General features: G+C 57.3%; 9 protein-coding genes across 9 annotated transcripts; 2 read left to right on the top strand and 7 right to left on the bottom strand.

Annotated features, from left to right (window-relative positions):
• Nucleotides 1–583: 583 nt before the first annotated feature.
• IWZ02DRAFT_491252 (microtubule associated protein-domain-containing protein) lies at nt 584–3293 on the top strand (the record flags this gene model as incomplete). Its single annotated transcript, XM_066769723.1, has 5 exons — nt 584–694; nt 751–803; nt 859–1073; nt 1118–1759; nt 1807–3293. 5 exons carry the CDS (start codon nt 584–586, stop codon nt 3291–3293), a joined length of 2508 nt encoding a protein of 835 aa, XP_066621488.1.
• A 459-nt stretch (nt 3294–3752) lies between these two features.
• Nucleotides 3753–4817, bottom strand: IWZ02DRAFT_288465 (uncharacterized protein). Its single transcript, XM_066763744.1, has one exon. It carries the CDS (start codon nt 4505–4507, stop codon nt 3884–3886), a length of 624 nt encoding a protein of 207 aa, XP_066621487.1. The 5' UTR covers nt 4508–4817; the 3' UTR covers nt 3753–3883.
• Nucleotides 4818–6907: 2090 nt separating this feature from the next.
• On the top strand, nt 6908–8227 carry IWZ02DRAFT_379909 (uncharacterized protein; the record flags this gene model as incomplete). Its single annotated transcript, XM_066765069.1, has 1 exon — nt 6908–8227. The coding sequence occupies one exon, from the start codon at nt 6908–6910 to the stop codon at nt 8225–8227; it is 1320 nt and encodes a 439-aa protein (XP_066621486.1).
• Nucleotides 8228–8274: 47 nt separating this feature from the next.
• Nucleotides 8275–8770, bottom strand: IWZ02DRAFT_288451 (uncharacterized protein). The gene has a single exon (XM_066763743.1). The coding sequence runs from the start codon at nt 8592–8594 to the stop codon at nt 8322–8324; it is 273 nt and encodes a 90-aa protein (XP_066621485.1). The 5' UTR covers nt 8595–8770; the 3' UTR covers nt 8275–8321.
• Nucleotides 8771–9418: 648 nt separating this feature from the next.
• Nucleotides 9419–10316, bottom strand: IWZ02DRAFT_520679 (uncharacterized protein). The gene has a single exon (XM_066770776.1). It carries the CDS (start codon nt 10014–10016, stop codon nt 9507–9509), a length of 510 nt encoding a protein of 169 aa, XP_066621484.1. The 5' UTR covers nt 10017–10316; the 3' UTR covers nt 9419–9506.
• A 1740-nt stretch (nt 10317–12056) lies between these two features.
• Nucleotides 12057–13241, bottom strand: IWZ02DRAFT_288444 (tyrosine phosphatase-like protein). Its single transcript, XM_066763742.1, has 2 exons — nt 12443–13241; nt 12057–12359 (listed from the first exon to the last, which is right to left on the bottom strand). Exons 1-2 carry the CDS (start codon nt 13098–13100, stop codon nt 12286–12288), a joined length of 732 nt encoding a protein of 243 aa, XP_066621483.1. The 5' UTR covers nt 13101–13241; the 3' UTR covers nt 12057–12285.
• A 1359-nt stretch (nt 13242–14600) lies between these two features.
• IWZ02DRAFT_288399 (uncharacterized protein) lies at nt 14601–16215 on the bottom strand. Its single transcript, XM_066763741.1, has 3 exons — nt 16067–16215; nt 14902–15963; nt 14601–14848 (listed from the first exon to the last, which is right to left on the bottom strand). The coding sequence occupies exons 1-3, from the start codon at nt 16118–16120 to the stop codon at nt 14696–14698; spliced, it is 1269 nt and encodes a 422-aa protein (XP_066621482.1). The 5' UTR covers nt 16121–16215; the 3' UTR covers nt 14601–14695.
• A 116-nt stretch (nt 16216–16331) lies between these two features.
• IWZ02DRAFT_453717 (cell cycle control protein) lies at nt 16332–18588 on the bottom strand. The gene is made up of 5 exons (XM_066767674.1): nt 18331–18588; nt 18239–18283; nt 17744–18182; nt 17233–17696; nt 16332–17186 (listed from the first exon to the last, which is right to left on the bottom strand). Exons 1-5 carry the CDS (start codon nt 18341–18343, stop codon nt 16726–16728), a joined length of 1422 nt encoding a protein of 473 aa, XP_066621481.1. The 5' UTR covers nt 18344–18588; the 3' UTR covers nt 16332–16725.
• Nucleotides 18589–18937: 349 nt separating this feature from the next.
• Nucleotides 18938–20922, bottom strand: IWZ02DRAFT_453716 (uncharacterized protein). Its single transcript, XM_066767673.1, has one exon. The coding sequence runs from the start codon at nt 20701–20703 to the stop codon at nt 19360–19362; it is 1344 nt and encodes a 447-aa protein (XP_066621480.1). The 5' UTR covers nt 20704–20922; the 3' UTR covers nt 18938–19359.
• Nucleotides 20923–23526: the final 2604 nt, after the last annotated feature.

Raw genomic sequence — 23526 nt, 5'->3', positions numbered from 1 at the left:
CGAAGCAGGCCCGGTGCATGATGCGATGCGGCTGCCGTGTGACGGCCTCAGAAGAGACGGTGCTTGTTTTGGGGTGTTTTGCGAGGGCCGGTCAACATGACCCTGCGCTGACGGTCCAATTGCGGTGCGTATGGGCCTGGTAACAAGGACACAGGGCGGCCACATGCGTCCGTGTTGACAGGGAGGCTCCGGCAGATGGGAGTCGATGATTGGGAGCGGGGTGGGTCGAGAGAAGGTGTTTCAGCGGGACGTGAGGGCGAGAGGGCGGTGTTGCTCGGGCGACGGAAGCGAGTCTGTAAACACCGGCCACCTCGTCGACGTGCACCAATCTGAAGTACAGCAGCGTACCCGCCCACCTCCGGCTCCACCACTTGAACGTTCCTTTCTCTCAATACATCATCGCGCTCTCGACTGCGCATTCGCGACTCTCGACCACTGATTCCGTCGCCAACCAACCACCATCGCCTCGCCACTGCACCTCGAAACCCCCCGTCCGACCCCGCATTCCTCGACCTCATTCGCGCGACGCCGGGGACATTTCATGAGAGATTGCTGAGAGCCTGTCGGCTTGAGGGCGCTAGTGATGGACACGAGTTATCTTGTGCAGCAGGTCACCAGCATCATTGGCCAGCTCCACGGCCTGTTCGATGACATTGGTGTTTCCAACCACGACCGCGACGCGCGCGAAGCAGAGGTTTGTAGTCGTCGATGCAAGTCGTCGGAGAATTTGCTTTCTGACGCGCGCTGCAGCTTTTTTCAGCTCTTTCCGAAACCCTGCAAAATCAGCTCAAGCTTGTAACCTCGTATGTTGGCCCACGTATGACTGCAGCTCGAATCGCGTTGACGGTTGTGGGACAGAGAAAAGCAAGAAGCGGAAGAAGAATGCCGCCGCCTGATCAAGACCATCAGGCAACTCCAAGCCTCGCTTGAGGGCAGAAGCTCGCGCGAGAGCTGCGACCCCGAGGACAGCGAGATCAAAATTACCTACCCGCTCAGCCGCTGCCTGCAAACCCTCAAGGAGCGACACAAGGCCATTTCAAAGGCCCATCGCGAGCGCTTCGAACAAGTCAAGAGTAAGTGTCGCGGCCTGCATCAGAGTCGTCGCTAACGTGAACAGAACTTGCGCAAGCACTCGAGTCGTACGCGTCGCATCTCGAACCCTCATTTCTGCGAATTCAGCTCCCTCCCACCTCTCCTAACGCCAAGATACCCCCCACTTTCGACGTCTCTCCCAACTACATCGAGGCGCTTGACCAGGAATTCTCCCGAGTGTACGAAGAATACACGCGCCGGTTGGCTGTCGTCCAGACCATCGCCCAGGAAATTATTCAGCTTTGGGCCGAGCTCGGCACTCCCCAAGCACAAACGGATAGCAACATTGTCGAGTTTTCGCGCGATGCCCCAGAGCAGCTGGGACTACACAGCGACGATCTTGAGCGTCTGCGCATGAGGAAAGACAAGCTAGTGGAAGAAAAGCGTGGAAGAGAGCGTCGTCTGAACGAACTGCGGAAAAATATTGAAGGGTTGTGGGATCGCTTGGGAGTGGAGGAGCCGGATCGTAAGACTTTTCTGGCCAACAACCGCGGATGTGGACTGCGCACGATCAACGAGTATGAGGACGAGCTTTCCAGATTGAACGAACTCAAACGCCAGAATCTTCATCTTTTTGTGGAAGATGCCAGAGACAGGTTGCAGCAGCTGTGGGACAACTTGTACTTTTCCGAAGAGGAGATGCTCGATTTCACGCCGGCATTCTCAGGTGCGTACCACGCTCAGTGTGCAGATTGCAAATCTAACACAACCCAGATGTCTACAGCGACGCGCTTCTTTCCGCACACGAAGCCGAGATTGAACGTCTGGAGGCCCTCAGGGAGCAACGTGCTCCCGTGCTAACACTGGTGGATCGCCACCGTTCCTTGGTCAACGAAAGAGACGAGCTCAACGCTGCCAGTCAGGATGCTTCTCGTTTGATGGCGCGCGGCCAGAAGGGCGAGAGGCGTGACCCTGGAAAACTGCTGAGGGAGGAAAAGATGAGAAAGAGAATCGCCAAAGAGCTGCCCAAGGTGGAATCCGAATTGAAGCAAGTGCTTGAGAACTGGGAGGACGAATACGGCAGGCCGTTCTTGGTCCATGGAGAGAGATATCTCGACGATATCGGGGCGGCCTCTGCCAAGGCACCTGCACGCTCAAAAACTCCAGGCGCTGGGTCGATTGCACAGAGACCCACCTTGCACAAGCAAAGCAAGTCGGCGAGCGGTCTCAATGAGCGTACCGGCACAATTTCCCGCGCTGGAAGCGCACGAAGCGTCCAAGGCCCGCCATCACGATCCAAAACTCCAGTCACAAACTTTTCCCAAAGCACTGCCAACTTTGGCAGCAGCAGAGCAGACTACAGCGGAATGAGCAGCATGTCGCGTGCCCATAATCCGTTTGCACAATCCACCAGCAGCATGCGCAGCGGCAGCCCTACCAAGACGGCAAGCAGTCGAGCCCCTCTGCGCAGCATGCGTGACGGTAACAACTCGATTGACCGTCGACACCATCCGGTCAAAGACACTGACACTATCCGGGGAAACCCCAACCGCCCTCAAAGCAACACCATGGGCCCTCCTCGTGCGCCCCCTCCCAAAATGAAGGACCTCTTTTCCACCCCTGCCCCTGATTCCGAGAATCTCAGCCAGCTGGAGCGGTCCTCGAGCATCGTGCGCTCCATGGCGCCCGAGGACCCATACGACGATTCCTCCCGCTCATACCTCTCCTTCATGCGGCCCGACTCGGCCATGAGCCGCAGCACCTTCAACACCAGCACGCTCAGCGTCAACCACCATCCCATGGCACCACCCCCTCTCCGCAGCGACCGCGAACACAACTCGCACTCGCACCTCGGCAGCCTCCTTGAGCGCGAATCATCGCGCTCCGAGAGCCGCCAGACCAGCAACACGTCGTCGACCGTGCAGACGGGTGCGTCGGAGAACTGGGAGACGTACAGCGACGTGTCGTCAGAAGCGGCGCCGGAGCCGGACGCCAGCGAGGCATACTACGCCAAGCTGCGCGGCAACGGCTTTGGCACCATCAAGGCTGTTGGTGGTGGCGGTGGTGTTGAGGCGCCTTCGCCGCTTGCATACACGCGTGGTCCAAAGAAGACGTACGCCGGCATCAGAGGCGCGGGCATGGGTGCGCGTACGGAAACGACGTACGAGGATGTTGACGGCCGGCTTGTGGGCGTCGTCAAGGGCAGCGTGAGTGATGCTGGTTGGACGGATGCGGACGGTGATGATCGATCTGTTTTTTGAGACCGGGAAAAGTTTTTGGATTTGCGCTGCTGCCCCATGTTATAAGGGGTGGGGTGTAGGGAGTCAGTGAGAGAGGTGTTTTCTTTCCCATGGCAGGCCGGCTGGCTGGCTGGCTGCCTCGTTCGGACTTTTACGCGCGACGTCGTTACGAATGTCGTTACGATTGATTGATGGATGGGATGCTGACTGACTGACTGACTGCTTGCTTGGATGCTTGCTCTTTAGGACATGGGTGTCTTCGCTTCCTTTTTTGCCTTTTCTTTACCTCTTTTTTCCTCTTTCCCCCCCCTTTTTGGGGCTGTTGCTCGATATCTCTTACTCTAAACATTTTTCTTACTCCTTTCTGTCTGTCCCCTCTGCTGTCTCTGTTGTTTTGGAATCACCCACGCCGTAGAACAGCACTGCCTCTTCAGTTCTCTTTTGCCTGTCTAGACCTCTGTCCATCCCGCGTACCTACTTTGTCTGTTTGCTCCCGTCCATCCATCCATCCATCCATCCATCCATCCATCCATCCATCCATCTAAGAAAGCAACATGCCCTATCCGCCCATCACTCACTCCCCTCATCTCCTTCTCTGCGCTCGCTGGTCGTCAGTCTGCCTGCAAGATACTTGTGGTTGTTGTTGTTATTGTTGTTGTTGTAACATTTTGTTGGTATCGATACCCTCTACTTATTTTACTTTTTCTTTTCCTCTTCTTTCCGGATTCAGAGGTGCACGGTATATTGAGTTTTCGGCTTTGTTTTCGTTCGGGGGGATGGCGCGTCGATGTACGTTTGCTCGCATCCGATGTTTGTAGGTAGGCTGGAGAGATGGATGGATGGATGGATGGATGGATGGATGGATGGATGGATGGATGGATTGATGGATTGGTGTGTAGACAGGCAGCCAGGCGTGCACGTACGTATGTAGGTGGTGGGAAAGCAGAACAAAGAGAGCCTCGAAATGATGAGACGGTGGATACTGTGAAGTGTAATGACGTGGAGTGACCCGTGAAAAAGTTATCGAAACACCCTTTTTTTTTTTTTTTTTCTTCTTTCTTTTTTTTTATATTGGCACAGCTTAACGAATGGCAGTATAGGTAGGTAGGCATCTTTACATACATACATACGTGCCGGCAAGTAGATAGATAGGTAGGTAGGTAGGTAGGTAGCAGGGTGGCATAGCATAGCACAGCACAGCACAGCACAGCACAGCGCGAAGAGATGAAGGACATGTATGTAAGTTAGGCACCTACATACATACAAAATTGCCCACCTTGCTTGTGCATACACACAAGCGGGGTGTTGTAGTCTTGTCATGCCTTTCTAGAGCTGGGCTGTGCTGGGCACATGCTACCTATGTACTTATCTACCCAGCTAGCAAGCTTCATTATAGCCAACGAGCTAATGTAGTTGCTTGCTGCCCATGCCAATTAATGTCAGGTAGCGTCTTGGTGTCGTCCGTCCACTCTACTATCTATACATCCATACATGCCGCTGCCCGGTGCTGGGCGCGCGGCGCAGCACCCATACAAGACAAGACGGCCGCCGGGTCGGGTCGGTTCGTCTGATGTGAGAGAACGGGCGAGAGGGAGACGATGACGAACAAAATGAGACAAGAAGGTGAGGAGGTGAGATGAGGTATGAACGTAGCTGCCTGCCTGCGTAGGAAGGCGAGGGAGACGACCAACTGACTGCTCACTCAGCAAAAACGGGCAGTGCCACCTGACAAACTTGGGCGTCGAAGCCGAGAGAGCGGTATTGCATGCTTGGCTGTGGCATGTATGTGTTTTGGCATAAGAGGACGGACGGATGGGTGCAGCGCTGCAACTACCGTGTTATTGCAGAGTAATACATGTCGGCTGGCTGGCTGGCTGGGCGGCCGGTGTTTATCATTCTCCTTCCGATTCCTCTTGACCGTTTGGAGGCAAAACAGGCGACAGGCGATCAGGATCGGCCGGCCGGCCGGCCGGCCATCCGCGGAGTTACTGCGTGTGGTCGGTGTGAGGTGAGCAGGTGGACAAACACAGACTCAGCGACAGCAGGCAACACAAGATTGGAAAACAAAACGCATGGCCGAAATCCGGGCTAGGTTTGTTGTTATTGGCTGGGGGTTTGTCGACCGGGGTGGGACTAGCAGTCACATTCGAGGGCCGAGGTGGTTGGCGCGGCTTCAGGCAGAGGAACTGTAGGTTTTTTTAGATGCAGAGTCAGCGGCCGGACCGACGGACGACATGTCGCTGAGGTAAACGTGGGGTGCTGATAAGGCCGGAGGTGGTGATTTGGCGTAGCGTGTCGCTGGATGGATGGCCTTGAGAGTCGTTGAGCGTCTCGTTGTGCAGGCGGCGTCTGGTCATGGCGAGTGACTAGAGAGAGGCGCCGTGAATTTGCTGGATTGGGCAGCTGGCTGTTAGAGATAAGAGGGTGCTGTGGGTGAGCCTGAGTCGGGGAGCAGTCGGAGGCGGAGGCGGAGGCGGAGACGAAGACGGAACGGCCCACTTTCAGAGATGGGAATGGGATACTTAATGAGTACAGTATGTACCCAATGGAGGTCAAAGAAGAAGAAGAAGAGTTGAGGTTGTAGAGAGGGCGTGGGCGGGCTTTTCCGCCCCCGGATTGAGATATTGCGGGGAGAGGCTACATGTACATACAGTATCTCCGCATCCCTGTGTCGGCGACTTGTACAGATAGATACCTTAGTCCAAAGTCAGCGGTTCGGGCGCCATGCACGACCGACAGCAGCAGGACGTCAATGAGTGAATCGGAATCCGACTGTTGGCCAGTGATAACGACCTGGGCTGGCCGTGCAACAACATCACGCGCCCACTGCCGTTCCCAAGTTGTCTGTTGAAAGGGAAGATGGCGACGTCACCCCTGGCCAGGCACACGACTCGTCCATCGCACGCGACATCATACATGGCCATCCATCGTCATGACTGCAGCCGTGCAACTGTCTGTTCGATGTGGACGGGGTGATTGGCCTGGGGACGGGTTTAGCTGGCTGATCGGCTCGGGGATGGCGTTGTGGCGTGCGTGTTTGATTACTTTCAACTCGTTGCGCGGCGCTGAGCTGGCTGCGCCCCTTGCAGGGTCCTCACACACACACCCAACTCTTCCTTATCGCTACCCTACCCTACTCTACCCCACCCTACCCTACTCTACTCTACTCTACTCTACTCCACTCCGTGCCGCGCCCCCCGTCGTCATATTGCCAGCTCACATCAACCACCTCTCCTTCCTTCTCGCCGTCCTGTACTATTAAGCATTGTTTCCCCCTGGCTTGTCCTCTGCGTTCCCCCTCCGTGCCCAGGTCCGCCTGCTGGCCCTGCCGTCCCGATCCCATTACGAGACGCTTCCTTCCTTCGGTCCTTCGGATCCTGATCCGCGCCAACGTCACAAACATCCATCCCCAGGCACCCGGGTCCGAGCGAATCCCGCCTTCCAGCGACGCGACCGTGAATTGCTTACTCGCCCTCCCTTGCCCGACCATGATGGTCCCACGAGCCTACCGCTACACGTCGTCTCAATCTAGACAACCCTCGCAACATTCGTCGCCCGACCCAGCAGCCATGGGTTCCATCACCATGCCCAGGCCACAACCACGTTCCCAATCCAAACCTCTCCCGCCACCAGCAATGTCGCCGCCTCACCACTCCGAGCCCATGGTTATCCCTTCGCGAAACAACCTCCTCACCTCGTCCTCAGCCATGCCGACAAGGCCACGGGGTCCACCAGCCCGAGCCTCCTCGACCACTCGACGACGCAAACCAACCCCCCACAATCCCGAAGCCATGCCTCCCGCTGTCGCCGCCATACTGGCAGTCACCTCTATTCCTCCCCCGAGACGACATGGCTCGTCGCGCCGCCGCCGCAACGACCGTCCGATTTCCATCGACGAGCTCTTTGAGGGCTGGAGGGCCGAAGACAAGGAACTCTCGCCCGGCAGCTTCGGGTCGCCACTGGACATTCTGCTGGAGCGACCCGATGACTGTGATACGGACGACAGCTTCAGCCTGGGCGAGAGCATCTCAAAGGGTCAAGAATCCACGTCACCGCGCTCCGTCTCATCTGGTTCATTTGCGTCTGTTCCCGACTTGGACGAGGACCGTTCCGTGCTCTCCTGGAGCTCCCCCTCGACCCCGAGATCGTCGTCACTTTCGCGGAGAGAACGAAGAAAAGAGAGGCCCTTTTCGTCACCGCCAAAGGAGGAGTGCCCCGATCACCCTTTGATGCATTATGGATTCGCCGAGGAAGAGCTTCCTCCGCTGCCTGTCATCGAGGACAAGGTCGAGCGCAAGAAGTCATCATCCAGCCTGCGATCGACCTTTACCTCCAACTTGACTGCTTCGTTCCAGGTCCTAAAGTCGGCTGCAAAATCCTTTTCCAACTTCACCGCGCCGAGCGTGCCTCCGGACGATCTTCTCACGCGCTCGATACTCTCGCCGCGCTTCACCAGCGAGATGCGCCCCAAGGACTTTGAGGGCACTCCCGACCCTGCGCTGCGTCGCTACCTGAACCCGTCGACGAGCACAATGCCAACGTCACCCACGGAGCTTACGCAGCAGCTGCACGAAGCTCTGATCCACGGGCTGCCTGTCGATGAGCCCAGCGACGCGCCCATGATTCAGATGCAAACCTACGAGCGTCGCTCGCGCAGTCAATCGCGTGGCAGACGCGGCCAGAGTTCCGCCGACGCAACCGAAGCAGGAAGGGCCCTGTCGCCGCCCGGAGTCCGGCAACGGGAGCCGCGCGAAAACAGCGACTTTCTCCGCGTCATCGTCCTCGAAATGAATATGCGCCGCGGAGGCAAGCTCGACTCACGAGCCGTCGGCAGAGCTCGTATCTGGCTGCCGCCTCGAAAGACGGGCGCCCGCGGCACCGATGTCGACGACGACGATGCTGATGCTGGCCGAGTCCCGCTGCGCTGGGTGGGTGTGCTGGCAGACGCAAGCTGAAGTCTACAGTCACAGCTTGTCGGAATTTGCCTCGCCAACGCTGAGCACATTGCATGACGACGAAATAGGCTACTGGGCCCAGTAACCTTGCGGGTCATGCACCTTGGCCCCGGCACGTTGGATGGATCTGCACTCGCCGCATCTCGAAAACTCGACGGTTGCCCAATTCCGCACCATGTCCGTCTTCACCGGTCCATGGGAACAGGCGTGCCGGCGCCGGCCGCTCGCCAGCTTGCCACGGCTCCATCAGCTGATGCCAATGCCATGACTGATTCTTCTTGAAAATTGACAGGACATGCGTCAACCCTTTGTCCATCTCGACCGACCAGCACGCACAGATCAGACTCGTCACCAGCACCCACAGCATTGACAAGTCTGGCACACCGCAAACCCGTCCGCCTGCACATCGTTCTCACCGTCAGTGCGCGCGTTCAGGGTGCAAAACGTTGCGCCGTGCGGTCCGAGCGCCAATGGAAACAGCGAGACGAAGAAAAAGCACCGACCACGCCGCCACCCCAGCGCTGCCCACGGGCGCTGGCAAAAATCCGCAACCTAGCTCCAATTGGCAAGAGAGTGGGTCGGGGACGAGAGGGCATCTGCCCTTTGCACAAATGTGGGGGGTTGGGTTGATGCGGATGAACATTGAAGGGAATATTGGGGATGGACGGGAGAAAGAAGGGGGAGGGGGCCAAGAAGGAAGGCGAACAGGCGGACCGCATTTACGTCGGCGGCGGCGCTGACTGGATAGAGTTGCCTCTTTGAGAGGATTGACGAACGACGTGCCTCAGGTTTGAGGTTTTTCGGCTTGGGACCTGGGAGCAGCCCGGCGCCGACTGGGCGGACAACGTCTTCCAACCAGAATTATGCCGAATACAATCGAGCGAGTGGCCGACGCCGACGGTCGCTGAGACAAGGGCGTGGGGGTCCCCTTCAAAATGAGGGGGAGAAGAGATGATGATATGAAGCAAAATTTTTCCTTCGCGGACAATCATCCCATGGTTCGGTTCCTTGGACTTCGCATGTGATGATGGCCGCCCTTGAGACCGCGGATCCATGGAATATTGGACCTCGTCGCCCAGCCAGCCAGCCTTCAGGCCTCTCATCTGATGTCATCAAATTGGCCACACCTGCACTGCACCGACAGACCTCAGGCCGTGGACTCGACAGACAACGACCGATGCAGGGCAGCGGGGGCACATCGTCTTCCGCAGAGCCGCTGCGCCTCCAGCTACCTATTATCCTTTAGCCATTTGCAGCGGCTCAGCCCGCGCTCGAGTCATCAACGCGTCCGCGTGCCCCTTTTTTTCCTTTTCTTCTTGGCTGTGCAAACGAATCGTGGGTCACCAGACACCGTGCGCCCCGGTCGGGTTGAACCGGCTCGGCTGCTGGACTCGCGAAGACGCGGCGGGCTCTGGATTTGAATCTGGGTCTTGGTCTGGGTCTGTGCCTGCTCCACTGGTCGAAGAATCTTGAGACTACTGCCGGCCGGGATGGAGGGGATTGGGTGCCGAATGGCAAAACGCGAACGGTGAATGCGGAATGCGGAACGTCGTATCCTACACACGGGACCGATGAGAATGGGGCGTGGCACGGCACTGTCCTTGCACGTGCGAAGGTGGTGCTCGTGGTTCGGATGAATGTGATGGAGACGGAGACGAAGTCGAAGGCCAGCGGGTTGCAGAGGGGTGAAGTGCCGCGGCCACGCCGTCTCACGGGATGAGGAAGAAAACAGAAGAAAGAAGAGATGCCCACGGACAAGACAAGTGGAGAACAGAAGCAACAGCAACATCAGCAGCAGCGTCGCCAACCTCCCGTCTACTATTGGGAACACCCCAAACACCAAATCAAAGCAACCTCGACGCCAACGATATCAACCCTGCACTACGCACAAGGATCCAACAAATTTCTTCCAACACCCACTCCCTTCGCTCTCGTGACCTTCCCCTCACAGCTGCGGCATCGCCCGCTTCTCGAACCTAATTTTAAAGACCGGCACGACGCGAGCGAGATGAAGAGGAGGAATGGACAGGAGGGAAATGAAACTTACACGGACTGGACCGTCCACGACTCGCGGTTAAGGACGCGGTAAGGATGGTAGAGGCCAGCGAGCGAGCGAGGCCTTGCGCACCGGAGACTATGGCCTCGTCGTGTGTTGGTGGGAGAGGAGGAGTACGTGGTTTGAAAGGAGTAGGGGTGTGGGGGTGGGATGAGGAGAAGGAGGAGGAGGGAGGGTCGTGATGGAGAAGGAGAAGGAAAAGTAGTTAAATGATAATAAAAATGGTAAAATTTACAATGACATGCGTGTGTTTTACTCCACTGTGTTCGTGATGAAGATGGAACAATCAAATGCAATAGAGAAATGTGAAGAAGTATCTGCACACTCAACATGATAAAAACGTCTAGAAAAGGCATCACATGCACCGCTACTACAGTGCGTAAAAGGCAAAGCCGTCGCTCTCCTATTAAATAGATCCAAAAAGAAATAGCCAAAATTCTTCTCCCCTCATTCTTCCTCTCCTTTTCTTTAAACAAGAGTTTATGGCATCATAGGTATGTAATCCTACTCTCCGTTATCCACCTACTCACTCATTTACTCACTTACTCACTCACTCGCTTAATCACTCTCTCACTCACTCACCCACTCACTCTATCAAAACAGCGCAAGCACACTGTCTGAACCTTTCCTCTCCTCTTCTCTTCTCTCCCCTCCCCTTCTCCCCTTAACATCTCTAACCCCCTATTCCTATTCCCATTCCCTTCATTTCCCTCAATTCTTCTTCTTTTTCCCTCTCATCTTCTCCTCCTCTTCTTTCCCACCCACCTTTACCTCCATCTTCTCCTTCTCCTTCTCCTTCTCCTTCTCCTTCTCCTTCTCCTTCCCCTTCTCCTTCTCCTTCTCCCCAACTTCTTTCCTTTTCTTTTCCCTTTTCTTTTTCTTCCCCCCTCCCCCCTTTCGCTCACCGTCAAGGTATACCTAACACCGCGACGTCGACTATCCCGTCTACCCACCCACAAACAGCCAAATCCTCAGCCGGCCTTTTGGCATGTTGGACATCTCATCGCGTCTCATCATGTCTGCTGGATTGCTCCGTTTCGTTTGCGGCTGCGGCAGATGAGCTGATGGGTAGGTGGGTAGGTAGGTAAGCAAATCTTGTCCCATCTCATCTCGTCTCGACTTTTCGTGCGTGCGTGCGTGCGTGCGTGTCGAGTACGTGTACGTGTACCTGTTTTTATCGATGGACATATCCACGCGCACCACATCCATGCGCACCGCGTCCACGTCCACGTCCACGTGCGTGTCATTTGACGGGAGGAAGCAATGGCAATGGCTTTGTATTCCGACAACGAACGGCTGTGCTAGCACGGCAGCGGCGGCGGCAGCGGCGGCGGCGGCGTACAGTGAGTACAGTGAGTACGTCGCCTCACTGCCATCCTTTCCGAACCTTACGCGCCGCCGTCTCGTCTTATCGTGCTTGGTTCCCCCCAGGTCGTCTCTTCTCGTCTCGTCGCGTCTCGAATTGAACTGAACTGATTTGATTGAGTTGATAATGTATCACAAGCTGGTCGGTTCAGTGCCGTCTTCCACGCCGGTACATGCATATGCGTGCGTGCGTGCGTGCATGCTTGACTTTGCTTGCTTCCGAATGTAGTAGTAGTAGTAGTCTATGTACCTATGCAATTCCATCTCATCAGATCCAGACTCATCCGATCTTTACCATCTGAGCGAGCCATTCGACCTCATCCTCCCGTTTTCCGTTCTGCCTTGTCCAGTCCAGTCCAGTCCCGTCGCACCTACCTCCTTGACGAAAGCACAGCTAGGTAGGTAGCCAGTACAGCGCGGTTGGTGCTGATCTTTTCTGTTCTACCTTACTGCATTTATCATCTGCCATCGCTCGGCCAAAGCCTGGCCGCTAGAGCTTTTACGTTCCATCCTCGTTGACGCCTTGCTCCTTTCTTCTCTCTTGCTTCATGAGCAAGCAAGTATCGTCTGTGTCCCCGTAGAGGAACGACAGTGAGCTAAACACATGGTAGGGCGGAGGAGGATAGGCCGTTCGTTTTTACTCGGCACGCTGCTTACCGCGCATGACGCGGCGCCGCTGCGCAATCATGTGCGTGTAGAGGATGTACGAACCTGTCAATCAATCAGTAACCAGAATCCACCGCACCACCTTCCCATCCAAAAGACGCGCGAGCGGGAATGCAGGGAAAACTCACCAGGCACATAAATCCCCAAAACGGCAATCAACGTCCACTTAGCGACGGGGCCCAGCTCCCTCTCCGCGACACCCGTCCTTACCGCCCGCGCCACGAGCCAGCACTCGCACGAGATGCCCAGCGGATACAGCACGTAGAAGAAATTGTAGCGCGCCCAGACGAGCGCGTTGGGGACGCGGCCGCCGCGCCCCAGCGCGCACGCAAAGTAGCCGTACCGCACGACCTCGGTCACGCTCCACGCCACCAGCATGCCGGCCCAGGCCCAGCCGCCGTCGGCGCCGCCCGACGTGATGGCGGCCGGGAAGAGCCACGCGATGCCCCACACCAGCAGCAGCCGCGAGGATACTTGCATCAGGGTTGTCAGGAGCGGCGCGCGCACGACGCCGAGGAGCGAGTGCAGCGGCTCGAGGAGCGCGAGGGTTTGGATGTCTCGTGTGAAGCTGTCGGTGCCGCCGAAGAGGTTTTGCGGGCCGAAGAGGGGGAGCAGGAGGAGCAGCCGCATTAGGAGGAGGCCCCAGAGCACGGCCGAGATGCCGTTGTAGGAGAGCAGGTAGGTTTGTTTGGTGGATGAGGCGGCGGGGGCTTTGGCGGGCCGTGCTGCTCCATTCGTGCTTGGAGGTGAGGCGGGCACTTGCGGCCGCGAGGTTAGGGTCGACATGGCGGGCGGTGGGTTGTGGTTGTGATTGCAGTGATGAGTGGTCGTCTTTCTTCTTCTGCAAGTCAAGGCGATATTCGCAGTCCCGGCTCTTCGAATGTTGACCCTTTCCGGCTTCCGTGGCTCAATCTCAATCCCTTCAACCTTTTATTGCCTTTCCAATTCGCTCTTTCGTCTTTTTAACTTGTCTTTTTCCAGATCAATTCTTCCCAAGCAACCCTAGCAGCAGCAGCAGCAGCAGCAGCAGCAAAAGCACCAATTATCCCAGAAAAGTATCCTTATTTCCTATCCGCAATCGCAACCACACCCGTTCGATTCTGCCTCTTTTCGTTGTCGTACCCCGATCTGAGCGAGCGAGCGAGCGACCCAATGGCGTGTGTGTGACAGCGCAAGGCCGTCGTTCAACGGCCAACAGAATTTGCGTTGGGGAGTGGACTGGACTGGCGATTGGATTGGCGCCCTCGCTTTCCTCAACTCAATGCTTGCTTCCTCACTGATTTTGACGCGAGGAGCGGCGGACGGATGAACGAGCTGCGGAGCGTGGAGAAAGAGTGTGAAGGATGCAGCGTAAGGCGGAGGCCACGGAAAATGCGATGGTCGAAGGCGGTTTGTTTTTTGGCTGGTCCCCAGAGTTGTCTGTCGCTGGTAGGGCAGGGAAGAGAAAGGAACGGAAGCTATGGTTGAGCTAGCAGCGGAGGGCGGACAGCGGACCATCCCGGTCCCGCTGCACCCTGTCCGTCCCCAGCGCTGGCCCGCCAAGACCCTCACAGAGGTGAGGTGTCGAGTCCATTTGGTATCCACAGCACCTACGGGCTATAGACACCAGCATATCACCATATGCCTTGCTCATTTGATTCTCTCACGAGTACTATTCTGCTGGTCGAGCATGTACAATAAACTCCTTACGCACTACTCCGCCTGCAGGCGCAGACCCCAAAGCCGTTGCCCACTAGCCACGCCCGCCGATGGAACCCCCCTTTCCCCCGGCCGCCTGATCCGAAGTATGTTCTGATATACATGTATCTGCGCCTCGCAGCATCCATCCATTCGCCATCGTTTCCCAGCTCCCATGACCGCTTTGCTATGAGAAAGAGAGTCCTACAGCACTCCATTGTGTGCTGAACTCGAGCAGAGCAGCAAGCGAGCCAGCGCGTTTGCTCTCCTCCTCTAACGAGCCACTGGGGCAGAAAATATAGATTGGCAAGGGGAAAGAAAACGGCTATTTTATTGCAGTAGAAGAGAGAATGTGAAGACAAAGAAGAAAGGAAGAAAAAAGACGCCAGGGAAAATGCACGCACGCACGGAACGCTTTCTTGCCCGCTGCTGAAGTATCCTTGCGAAAGGGACTCGTAGAACACGTGTGTTAGAGGCGCAGAAATCATGCCTCTGTAAAACCTTGGCCGGGTCATCCAAAGGCGGGAGACGGAGGAAGAAGACCGAGGACCGAGCTGAAACGAAGTGCTGCAAAAGGCGCAGATGGAACACGTCCACGGGGAGCAGTCAAATTGTGGATTGTTGAAGATGCAATGTTGCTTCGTTGGCGTTGAATTCAACCCAGCGCATGTAGTGTGGAAAAGCCGCTGAGCAGTCCTGCAAGACTACAAAAACAACTGTATCATGTGTGATCGATTACTGCACTTCTTCTCGCAGCCCTTGACGACGCATCTTGAAAATGTCGCGGCGAGGCCTGCGCAGTCTTTGCCCTTGCGCCTCGTCGACGTCCGGTACGTCGTGCACTCGCCGCAGTAAGCCTACTTCTCGTTAGAGCCGTCTTTGGGCAGGTTGGTAGAGCGAGAGTACTTACGTGACCGCATCCTTTTATGATCCACACCTGGCGCTTCAGGCTGCCTTCGTCGCCCGCGCAGAGCTCCGAGTCGCAGTTGGGGCATACCAGGACCTCGTTTTCCTCGGGCGAGCGTGTGAAGCCAGGGCCCGCGGCGTCAGGCGCCGAATACGTGGCGGGCGACGGCTCGCGGTCGCCCAGGTTGAAGGCAACATCTGTGTAGTTGAACAACCCCTCCATTATCTGCGGCCGGGTGCCAACGTTGAGTATGTCGTCATGGTCGTGGGTTGCAATGGCCCTCGCCAGGAAAGGCAGTGGAAGCTGTCGAGCTTGTCCTTCGCCGCGCTCGCCCCGGGACCGACCTGCCGCGTTGCCCCTTCGTACCGACGTGCGTTCGTTCAGGATCTGATTGTATTGCTCGATCGTTCTATGATTCGTCTGCGGCGGCTGCAGGAACCTCGGGGGCCCTCCATTCGCGCCGCCGCGCCGTTGCTCCTGCTGAGCTCCCTGCAAGGCCTCACGAAAAAACCTCGTCACCTCATCAAACTCGGCTCTCTGCTCCATAGGCACGCGTCGGGAAAAGGTGACTTCGACTTCCGGACTCGATGGCGCTCGGTTTCGTTGTCTGCTGCTGTTGGCCCGTTCCGGCTGCGGGTCGTCGTCGCACAGGTCGATGATTTCTCTGGGGAAGCGTGGCGGGCGGGTGGCGCGCGTCGACGCTGCAGGCACGGCGCGGGTGCCAGTGTCGTCGTCGGAGGTGAGGTCGATGACGTTGGAGGCCGACGAGTTGGCCGCCGCCGCGGTCGACATGACGGGCCGTCTGTAGTCGAAGCCGTCGCCGGCGAAGCGGGTACGAATGGGTGGGAGGTGGAGCCCAGAGGTCTGAGGATGTGATCGCCTTTGTTGGTGGTGGTGTTGTTGTTGTTGGTGTTGGTGTTGTTGTTGTTGGTGTTGCTGGTGGTTGTTTGACAAAGGGCTGTCGGGCAGCGGCGAGGAGGTTCGGTGCGAGTGCGAGGTCGAGTGTCGAGAAGCCGATGCGTCTGTGTTTTCACGGTGGCTGCGTTCCATTTCCGCGTGAGTTCTCTGATCACGCTGTCAGCGCATGCTGCAAAGCCCAGGCGCCTGGGAGCGGCCGGTTGCTGCCGTCGAGGCAAGCCAGAAAAGGTGCGGCACAGCCATTTCGTACCTTTGGGGAGCGGCGATGATGAGCGGGATAATCGCACAGGTAGGGATTGAACATGGTCGAATGAGGGAAGCACGCAGCGAGCGAGTCCGACGAGGATAGGGAGCAGTCGATGTGGAGGTGAGGTTCAAGACTCCGGTACAAGCGCTAATGCGGCCGGCCACACGGGCGTCGTGGTGGCGGATTTATGAACTAGAACACCACCTAGACAGCGATTCGCAGATGTAGATGACGGCATCGACGGCAGATGCGGACTCGGCCAGAGCTAGAAGTCCAGGCGACAATCAATAAGGACAGCTTTTTTTGGTCTCCGTCGTTGTCAACATGCTTGGGACTGGCGGCGGCAATACGAATCCGCCGTGCCCAAGTCCGAAATTATCTCCATGTGCGTTGGGTCATCCATCCCACGGCTAGCAACACAACGCACCTTGGGTCGGCTCCACTCTGCACCATCGATCCAACACGTCCAAGCAGACGCTTCCTCCTGCACATCTAGCCATGTCATTTCCTCTTTCAAACTTTTCCAGTGCCTGATCCAAAGACGTGTGGCCCGCCCCCGAAACAATCATTGATCCCGTCCGTATCACCTCCAGCCATCATGCATTGTCTGCCCTACCTACAACCCTCACGGACGTCTAGACCCGTGACGCTGCATCTTCTCCTCATGAGCCCAGAACGCTAAGCGCGCCCTCGGTCGTCAAGGCGACCAAAGACTGGCCCTGCGCGCCCCAGCGAGCCGCGTTGGCCGCAACGGCCTTTCTGAACGGCTCCGACCAGCTCTTGGACGACTTGGCGTAATGCTGAACGGAGATGCCGCCGGGCCCCGCCGCCGCGAGGAACTGGCCCGTGTAATCCCACTCAATGCTCTCCACTGCGCTGCCCACCTCGAGCGTCTTGATGCTTGCCCCCTTGCGCAAGTCCCAAATCTGCACGCTCGTCTCCCCCTGCACCACGGCTGCGAGCCAGGTGCCGTTCTCGGAAAACGAAATGGCATGCACAGGACCACCGGCGTCAAAATTGGCCATGCTCTCTCCTGTCTTGGTGTCGAAGACCTTGATTAGTCCGTCCTTGCCACCAGCAGCATAGAGGTGACCGTCAGGATGGAATGCGCCGCTCAATAATTCTGTACAAATTAGAAACTGACCTTCAACGAGGGGTGAAATAAATACCAGCATCCGTGTAAATCTGGGTGAGAACCTTACTGTCCTCGAGGTTGTAGAGCACGTAGCTCTTGTCAACGCCCGTGGAGGCCAACACGTCTCCGCAAGGATGCAGCGACAGAGACGTGACAGGGCCTGCGTGCGACGCGAATTGTGCAACCTCTGCACCATCCCCAAACACCTTGACAGCGCCAGCGGACGTGGCCACGACTGGCTTGTTCTCGTACCAGACGCCGTCCGTAATCTGACCGCCAGCCTTGAGTGCCTGCACTGCCTGCTTTTGCGATATCGAGTACACGCCAGCCACGCCATCGACGCCACCGAGAAGTGCCAGGTCTCCACTCTTGTCGAGTGCCAGAGTCTTTCCGCCGGGATACAGGGGGTCGGTGGTGTGCGTAGTGTCAAAGGAAGCGATCGATTCGGCCGTGACCCAACCCTCAGGAACGGGACGTTTTCTCCTTGTGCTCGAGAGCCTGCCGAACAGTTAGGTCTGATTTCAGGGAGATGCGGCATGACGTACTGTTGATGAGTCTGATCAATCCTGGCCACAATGGCTTCCGGCAAAGCAGCGCTGTCCACCTGCATAGCGTCCCCAGCGGGCGCGCCGCCAGCCGTCACAGAAATCTTGGACAGCGCATCGCGCGCCTCGTCCCTCTCGCGAGTCAACCGCGCAATGACGCGCACGGCGGCATCATGCTGGTACAGCGCCGTGCTCAACTCCTGCCTCGTCTGCGCCAGATGCTGCTTCAACTGGTACGTCTCGAGCGCGACCGCATCCCATTCGTTTTGGAAAGCAGCGAGGAGGGAGGGAATCGACGTCAGCGTCGGCGGGCGGGGGCGCACGACGCGCGCCGTCTTGAGCTCGACCAGATCGTCGACGGCCAGCTCCTCGCCATTGACCGGATCGGTGCCATGTTCGCTAATGTATGCCTCGATCAGACGTTTCTCAAAAACGTTGCCTGCGCCAGAGTGAGCCGTTGGCGCGCGCCGGAGCTTTGGGGGTGTTTTCACGAACCGCTTTTCTTGGACGCGACGGGCACCTGCGGCGCCTCACCGGAGACTGTGGTTCAAGTTAGAATAATCCAGGCTGGGGCGGAAAGCACTCACTTGCACACAGCATGGCGGGGGCGTGTTGGATGTTTTGTGATTGCAATTGAGCTGAAGCTGGTCTTGGTTTCTGCCGCACAGGCGGACCAACTCCAGGTCGACCGCCGGACCTGGCTCGGCGATGGAAAAACCAAGCTGCCGCGGCGGAGCGGAGGTCGCGTCCGGAGAGTCGCGCCAAGCCTCCACTGTCAGCCCAACACGCTAGCTTGGTAGGTATCGATAGCCGCTCGGGATCCGCCCGGCGAGCGCAAATCGCCGGTGAGCTGAAGTGGAAGGGCAGGGCATCCGACTTCACACTTCCTGACATGAAGCCCTGAGCCGACACCCAGCACCATGTCTCGATCCGTCGCCACTCCGTCATCGGATCTGCATCCGCAGCCAGACGAGTCGCTCGGAAAAGCCCGAACGCTACCAGGCACCAGGGGCAGGGCTACCTAGTCTGCTCCTGTGTCAGGACTGGCCGTGACGTCAGTCGTACAGCCACTGACGGGAGCGCTCACTGGCAAGCCCATCCCTAGCGGCCGGGAGCGAGAGGAGCGGTCAGTTGAGGCGAATGAGAAAAGTTCTAATCCAAAGCGTCAATGGCATAATGCTACGTCAACACCGTTCACAATTGGCAAACAAACACGTCAAAGACCACACCGGTCAGCATGTGATGAAACGCCGTATGTTGGAATGCTTCCATTGCTTGTATTACGCATGCCTGAATATGTGTGGTGCGAGGGCGAGGTGGTCCTCCAGCCCAGGTCTAATGGTATCAAGTTCTAATCGAGTCGAGTGGTGTCCACCAGTCTTGACTCCAGTGTTCCCCTCCTTTCTTCGATGCCACTTTCCGATGATGGTGATGCCGTTTCCAACCCTGAAAATGCAAGGAATGCTTTTGTGCCGCCAAACGCCAACAAGTATGAAAGACAATGATCAAAGCATTCCCTGTTGAAAGTGGTCTGCTATCCATGGTCATGCTTGGGTATATCCTCCGCATCCAAGTCCCGAGAAAAGAAGAAGAGATCATGACAGTCGTAAGAGTTCCTAAGAGCTGTTGAGCGACATGCGCTCGACGTCTTCCAAGCCGCGGGGAGCCAGCTCCTCGGAGTAGGTTGGAGGCGAAGGTGGAATGTCGTCGTAGGTCGGGGGCGCCTCCTCGTCCCACGAGATACCCAGTCCGCCGCGCTCGGTCAGGACGACGTTGAATTGGGTGCGGAGGACGCGGGCTGCGCCGGTGGGGGTGATTTGCGTGGGCTTGCTGTCCGGGGCCCACTCTTCTGCAACGACCATCTCGACAACGAGGTTGTGCTTGACTTCGAGACCGTTCTCAGCTTGCACGTCACAGACGGGCTTTGACGCAGGGTTGACGTTTGCATGGAACTCGAGCTCGATCGTGTCGGCCTGAATGTCCGTCTTCCATCCGTGCTTGACGTCGTCGGAGCCAATGACGCGCGTGTCTTCGTGGACAATGCCCTTGCCGTCGCCGCCGACCTTGCCGGCGTGCTTGGGGCAGGCCGGTGAGATGAACTTGCTGTGCTCCTCAATCCGCCAGTTGAGCTTGCGGAGCTTCCACCGGGTAGTGGACTTGTCACGCTTTTCCTCGACGAGGCCGGTCATGCGCATTTCCACGGCGAAGTCGCCAATGGGATGGATCACGTTAGGAAGGGTGACGGCGGCCGTAAGGTTGGTAGGAGGGAAAATGCGGACAGAGTTTTTGTTGGGTCCCGGGAGGATGGCGCGCTTGATCAGCAGACTGCGACCAAAATTAAGAACCTCGCCCGTCGAGGTGACGGCCTCTGCAGCCAATTGGTAGTCCAGGGTCACCAGAGGGCTCTGTGTCGACGCGGGAAGGTGGCCCGGGAAAAGGTAGCTCAAGGGGAAAAGATGCTCTCCTGGCTTGAGGGGGAGTGGCTCGTGGATGAAGTTCCACTTCTTAAGTTCGGTCGACTGAGTCGTGCACTGCAAGCATGCTTTGTGTACCGGTTCCTTGGTCGTGGTGATGGCCAGCAACTGCATCTCAAACTTTTCAAAGACGACTTCGGGGTCGGTGACGTCGACCTTGAGCTGACCAGAAAAGAGGGCTCCGCTCGAGTTTGTGGGAGCGCCGTAGAGGACGAGGGGAGGCGACTCAACGACGAGGTCCATCTTGGCAGGTTTGGGTGACTCGAGCTTGGAGGCGCTTTTCCTTTCGGACTTGTGGTGCCAACCGACGAAACCGCTGTGGCGCTTGAAAGCTTCCATGCTGGGACGCTCGGCGGGCTTTGGGGAGTGAGCGCGCTTGATGACCTTTGCGAGAATGGTGCCAGCCTCATGCGAATCCGTCTCGTACGGGGGAGGCGATAGGGAGTGATCCCGCTTGGAGATGGGGAAGTGGAGAAGGCCTGGCATTCTTGCGGGGGATGAACAAAGAGGAGTGGTGAGAGGGAGGTGGAGGCCGAATTCGGAAGGATCAGGCGGGGGCCTGGAAAATGCTCAAGAGTGAGTCTTGTGTTGGTTGAGCTGTCTGAGGCAAAGTATGAGGGTGGTAATGAACATGTCAGAGCAGATCAGACTCGTGGGAGAGCAGAACATAGGGGCGGCGGGCTTGGGAGGGGGTTTTGTAGTCACGATGTGAGGACCTGGGGGGGGGCAAGGGCGTGGCACAAAAAAAGACAAGGACTGGCTCGAGGCGGTTCCAGGGCTACAGCCGCGCAGATTTGTCGGCCGGTGGGCCGGGGGAGAGACAAATGGACATACCTAGATAGGGCACCCGCCATCGGCTGGCGTCTTGGTTCGAGCGAACGCACCCCACCAGCTGACCCTGTGTCAGTCGACCGTCACCAGTCGCAGGCCTTCAATTGCTGCAGCCACGCATCCCCGAAGTTCGCATCAAGCCCAAGTCCACAACTTCACCTCAGCGGCGCCTCTGGCTGGCTTCAGCATCTCCTCGGACGCGTGCAGACGAGAATCTCGCCATCATGGACTCATGGACCGTCGCCAGCCGCCGAGGCGCGGGCATCGAAACCGAAGCGGATTTCGTTAGTCACGCAGATGGCCGCAAGCGGCTAGCATGCTCGTCTATACCCGCATCTCGCATCCCTGCATGGCCCGGTTTTATTCTGTCGACTTCTTTTTTTTCCTGAAATTTCTGCCGGCCAAACGCAGGCGTGACTTGGAGAAACCTTTCCATCACTTCAGATCGACTCCACATTTCACTCCAACTCAGCCCAAGGAAGGATTTCTCCCCGCCAAAAATCTCTGTCTGCGTCGGCTCATTATGGGCGCCATCCTGCCCGCCAATTTGTAGCCATCGCCATTGCTCTGCTGCTCCGTGACTCACCATTAAGAAAAAAAAAAAAAAAAAAAAAAAACTGACGTTAAAACAAAAACCAAGGAACTAGCGGCATGCGGTCATCAAGGTGCCATTGAAACGTCAACTCTCCTTGACAGCTCGGCCTCAATTTTTCTTTCCACAGACCGCCCGTGACGCCCCATGGCCTCGGCGCTATTGCAACTCACCAACAGCCTTTGCCTCGTGATGCCGCAATGACGCTTGGATGCCGGGCTGGACTCCCTTTGTTCGAGAACCTCGAATCCAGCCCTGCCCTCCCGCCTGCCCAAGCGCTCCAATTGGAGCCCATCCCGCATGCGCTGCCTCAATCCAAGGGAGCTCTCTGCAACCGTGTTTTGACCTGTACGTGCAAACGACAGGGCGCATTTGCGCGATTATGCCAAATCTCGTGCCGACTTGACTCAACTCAGAATAGAACCATCACGCCCGGATCGACCTGAGCAATGTCCGCCATCGAACAACCCTCCGGAAAATTCGACTTCACCTCATCCAACCCCCTTTCTTGCGTTGTCCTCTCCTGCGCATTGCCTCATGGACGCGCTCCTCAAATCTCGCACGCACAAAGGCCTTTCCAGACACCGTACGCCACCCTGCGTTCGCACTTGGGGCTGAAGCAAAATGCCGCCCGTTGCGCTGAACTTTCAAGGGGTTGCTGTGGGTAGTGAGCATCGTCATCACAAACTGCTTCCAGCGTCCATGCCGCGACCCATCCTTTTTCGCATGTGTTTCTCCTGTCTGCAACACCAGCATCTGCCATCACAAAAAAAATAACTCACCACCCTCGAGGCCCAAGCACGCTCGGGAGCCGACGCCAACCGCCGCTCCACGAATCCAGCCCCAAAACCAGAGCCCGCCGACTCATCGCAACCAACATGCCCTCCGCTCCTCCACACTTCAACACACACATGTACCCACTTCTGCCATCCACAATCCGCATCGTGATGGCGCTCTGATGACAACGCACCTGGCCGGAGCACGCATGTCGCTTCGAATCACTGCGGCACTTTTCAAGAGTCGAAACGGACTACCACCAGCGAGATGAAGTGCTGGAGCTTCTGAACCAAAGGCCGACACCAAACACCATTTGCTTTCCCGTCTCATCACTCACCAGCCTGTGCCTGACGATCGCACGATCATCCGCTAAAAGCCCGCCTCCCGCGCAGCCGTCTGGGTTTAAACTTACCGCGTCCCTGCGGGCGGGAGGTTGTCTCGACAGTGGTGGCATTGTGTTTATTTGCCCAGGCCAGCCAGGCTGCAACGTCGCAGATCTGCCGTGCGTTGGGAATGGTGGCGCTGCCAACCGCGACGCTCCAGAGCTCTGGAAGCTCCCAACGCATCGTCCATCGCCGCCCTCCGTCACGTCTTGCCTCGCAAACCACCGCGGAGAGGACTGTTGTGGTGGCTGCACCAAGGGCAAGGACATGGACCGGGGCCAGGGCAGGGGCGCTTGTGGAGAGCCGCTGGCGTACTCATTAGGTAACAGCAACGCACGTGGTGGATGCGACTGGCTGGCTACCTGGCTGCCTCAGCTCACTCTCACCTCGACATTATTCACAAGCTACGTACCGGTCAGTCCACTCTTCACATGCAACAGTTCTGTCCGTTGTCTTTTTGAATTTTGTTTCGAAGTGGTGGAAGCGTACGGGACCGTACTGGCATTCAGGTAAGCTCCGGCGGAGCTGAATATGTGCCGAATTTGCAGGAGTCATGACAGACGACTTTCCACAGCCAAGCGAAAAGACACTCGTCCCAGGCGACGCGGCGAATTCGAAGCCGCAGCCGCAGCCGCTATGGCACTAAACACCCTGCCCTTCTCAGACTCGGCACACGGGGCAATGAGCACGGCATGACAAGAAACATCGCACCGTCGTTGCGTGGTG

The sequence above is a fragment of the Phyllosticta citriasiana genome, assembly GCF_038021145.1.
Source record: "Phyllosticta citriasiana strain CBS 120426 chromosome Unknown IWZ02scaffold_8, whole genome shotgun sequence".
Lineage (NCBI taxonomy): Eukaryota > Fungi > Ascomycota > Dothideomycetes > Botryosphaeriales > Phyllostictaceae > Phyllosticta > Phyllosticta citriasiana.
Note: the sequence above shows the minus strand (reverse complement) of the source record. Positions and strands in the feature narration are given on the sequence as shown.

Bases quoted from the DNA above. Each gene is read 5' to 3' on its own strand.
- IWZ02DRAFT_288399 (XM_066763741.1), bottom strand. From the start codon at position 16,120: ATGTTCAATCCCTACCTGTGCGATTATCCCGCTCATCATCGCCGCTCC. The intron at 15,964-16,066 runs GTACGAAATGGC...CAGCGTGATCAG, and splicing joins ATCATCGCCGCTCCCCAAAG to AGAACTCACGCGGAAATGGA. The intron at 14,849-14,901 runs GTAAGTACTCTC...AACGAGAAGTAG, and splicing joins TCATAAAAGGATGCGGTCAC to GCTTACTGCGGCGAGTGCAC.
- IWZ02DRAFT_288465 (XM_066763744.1), bottom strand. From the start codon at position 4,507: ATGTCCTTCATCTCTTCGCGCTGTGCTGTGCTGTGCTGTGCTGTGCTA.
- IWZ02DRAFT_453717 (XM_066767674.1), bottom strand. The intron at 18,183-18,238 runs GTTCGTGAAAAC...ACTCTGGCGCAG, and splicing joins CGTCGCGTCCAAGAAAAGCG to GCAACGTTTTTGAGAAACGT. The intron at 17,187-17,232 runs GTATTTATTTCA...TAATTTGTACAG, and splicing joins CCAGATTTACACGGATGCTG to AATTATTGAGCGGCGCATTC.
- IWZ02DRAFT_520679 (XM_066770776.1), bottom strand. From the start codon at position 10,016: ATGTTGCTGTTGCTTCTGTTCTCCACTTGTCTTGTCCGTGGGCATCTC.
- IWZ02DRAFT_288451 (XM_066763743.1), bottom strand. From the start codon at position 8,594: ATGCTGTGGGTGCTGGTGACGAGTCTGATCTGTGCGTGCTGGTCGGTC.
- IWZ02DRAFT_288444 (XM_066763742.1), bottom strand. From the start codon at position 13,100: ATGTCGACCCTAACCTCGCGGCCGCAAGTGCCCGCCTCACCTCCAAGC. The intron at 12,360-12,442 runs GTGAGTTTTCCC...ATTGATTGACAG, and splicing joins TTTGGGGATTTATGTGCCTG to GTTCGTACATCCTCTACACG.
- IWZ02DRAFT_453716 (XM_066767673.1), bottom strand. From the start codon at position 20,703: ATGCCAGGCCTTCTCCACTTCCCCATCTCCAAGCGGGATCACTCCCTA.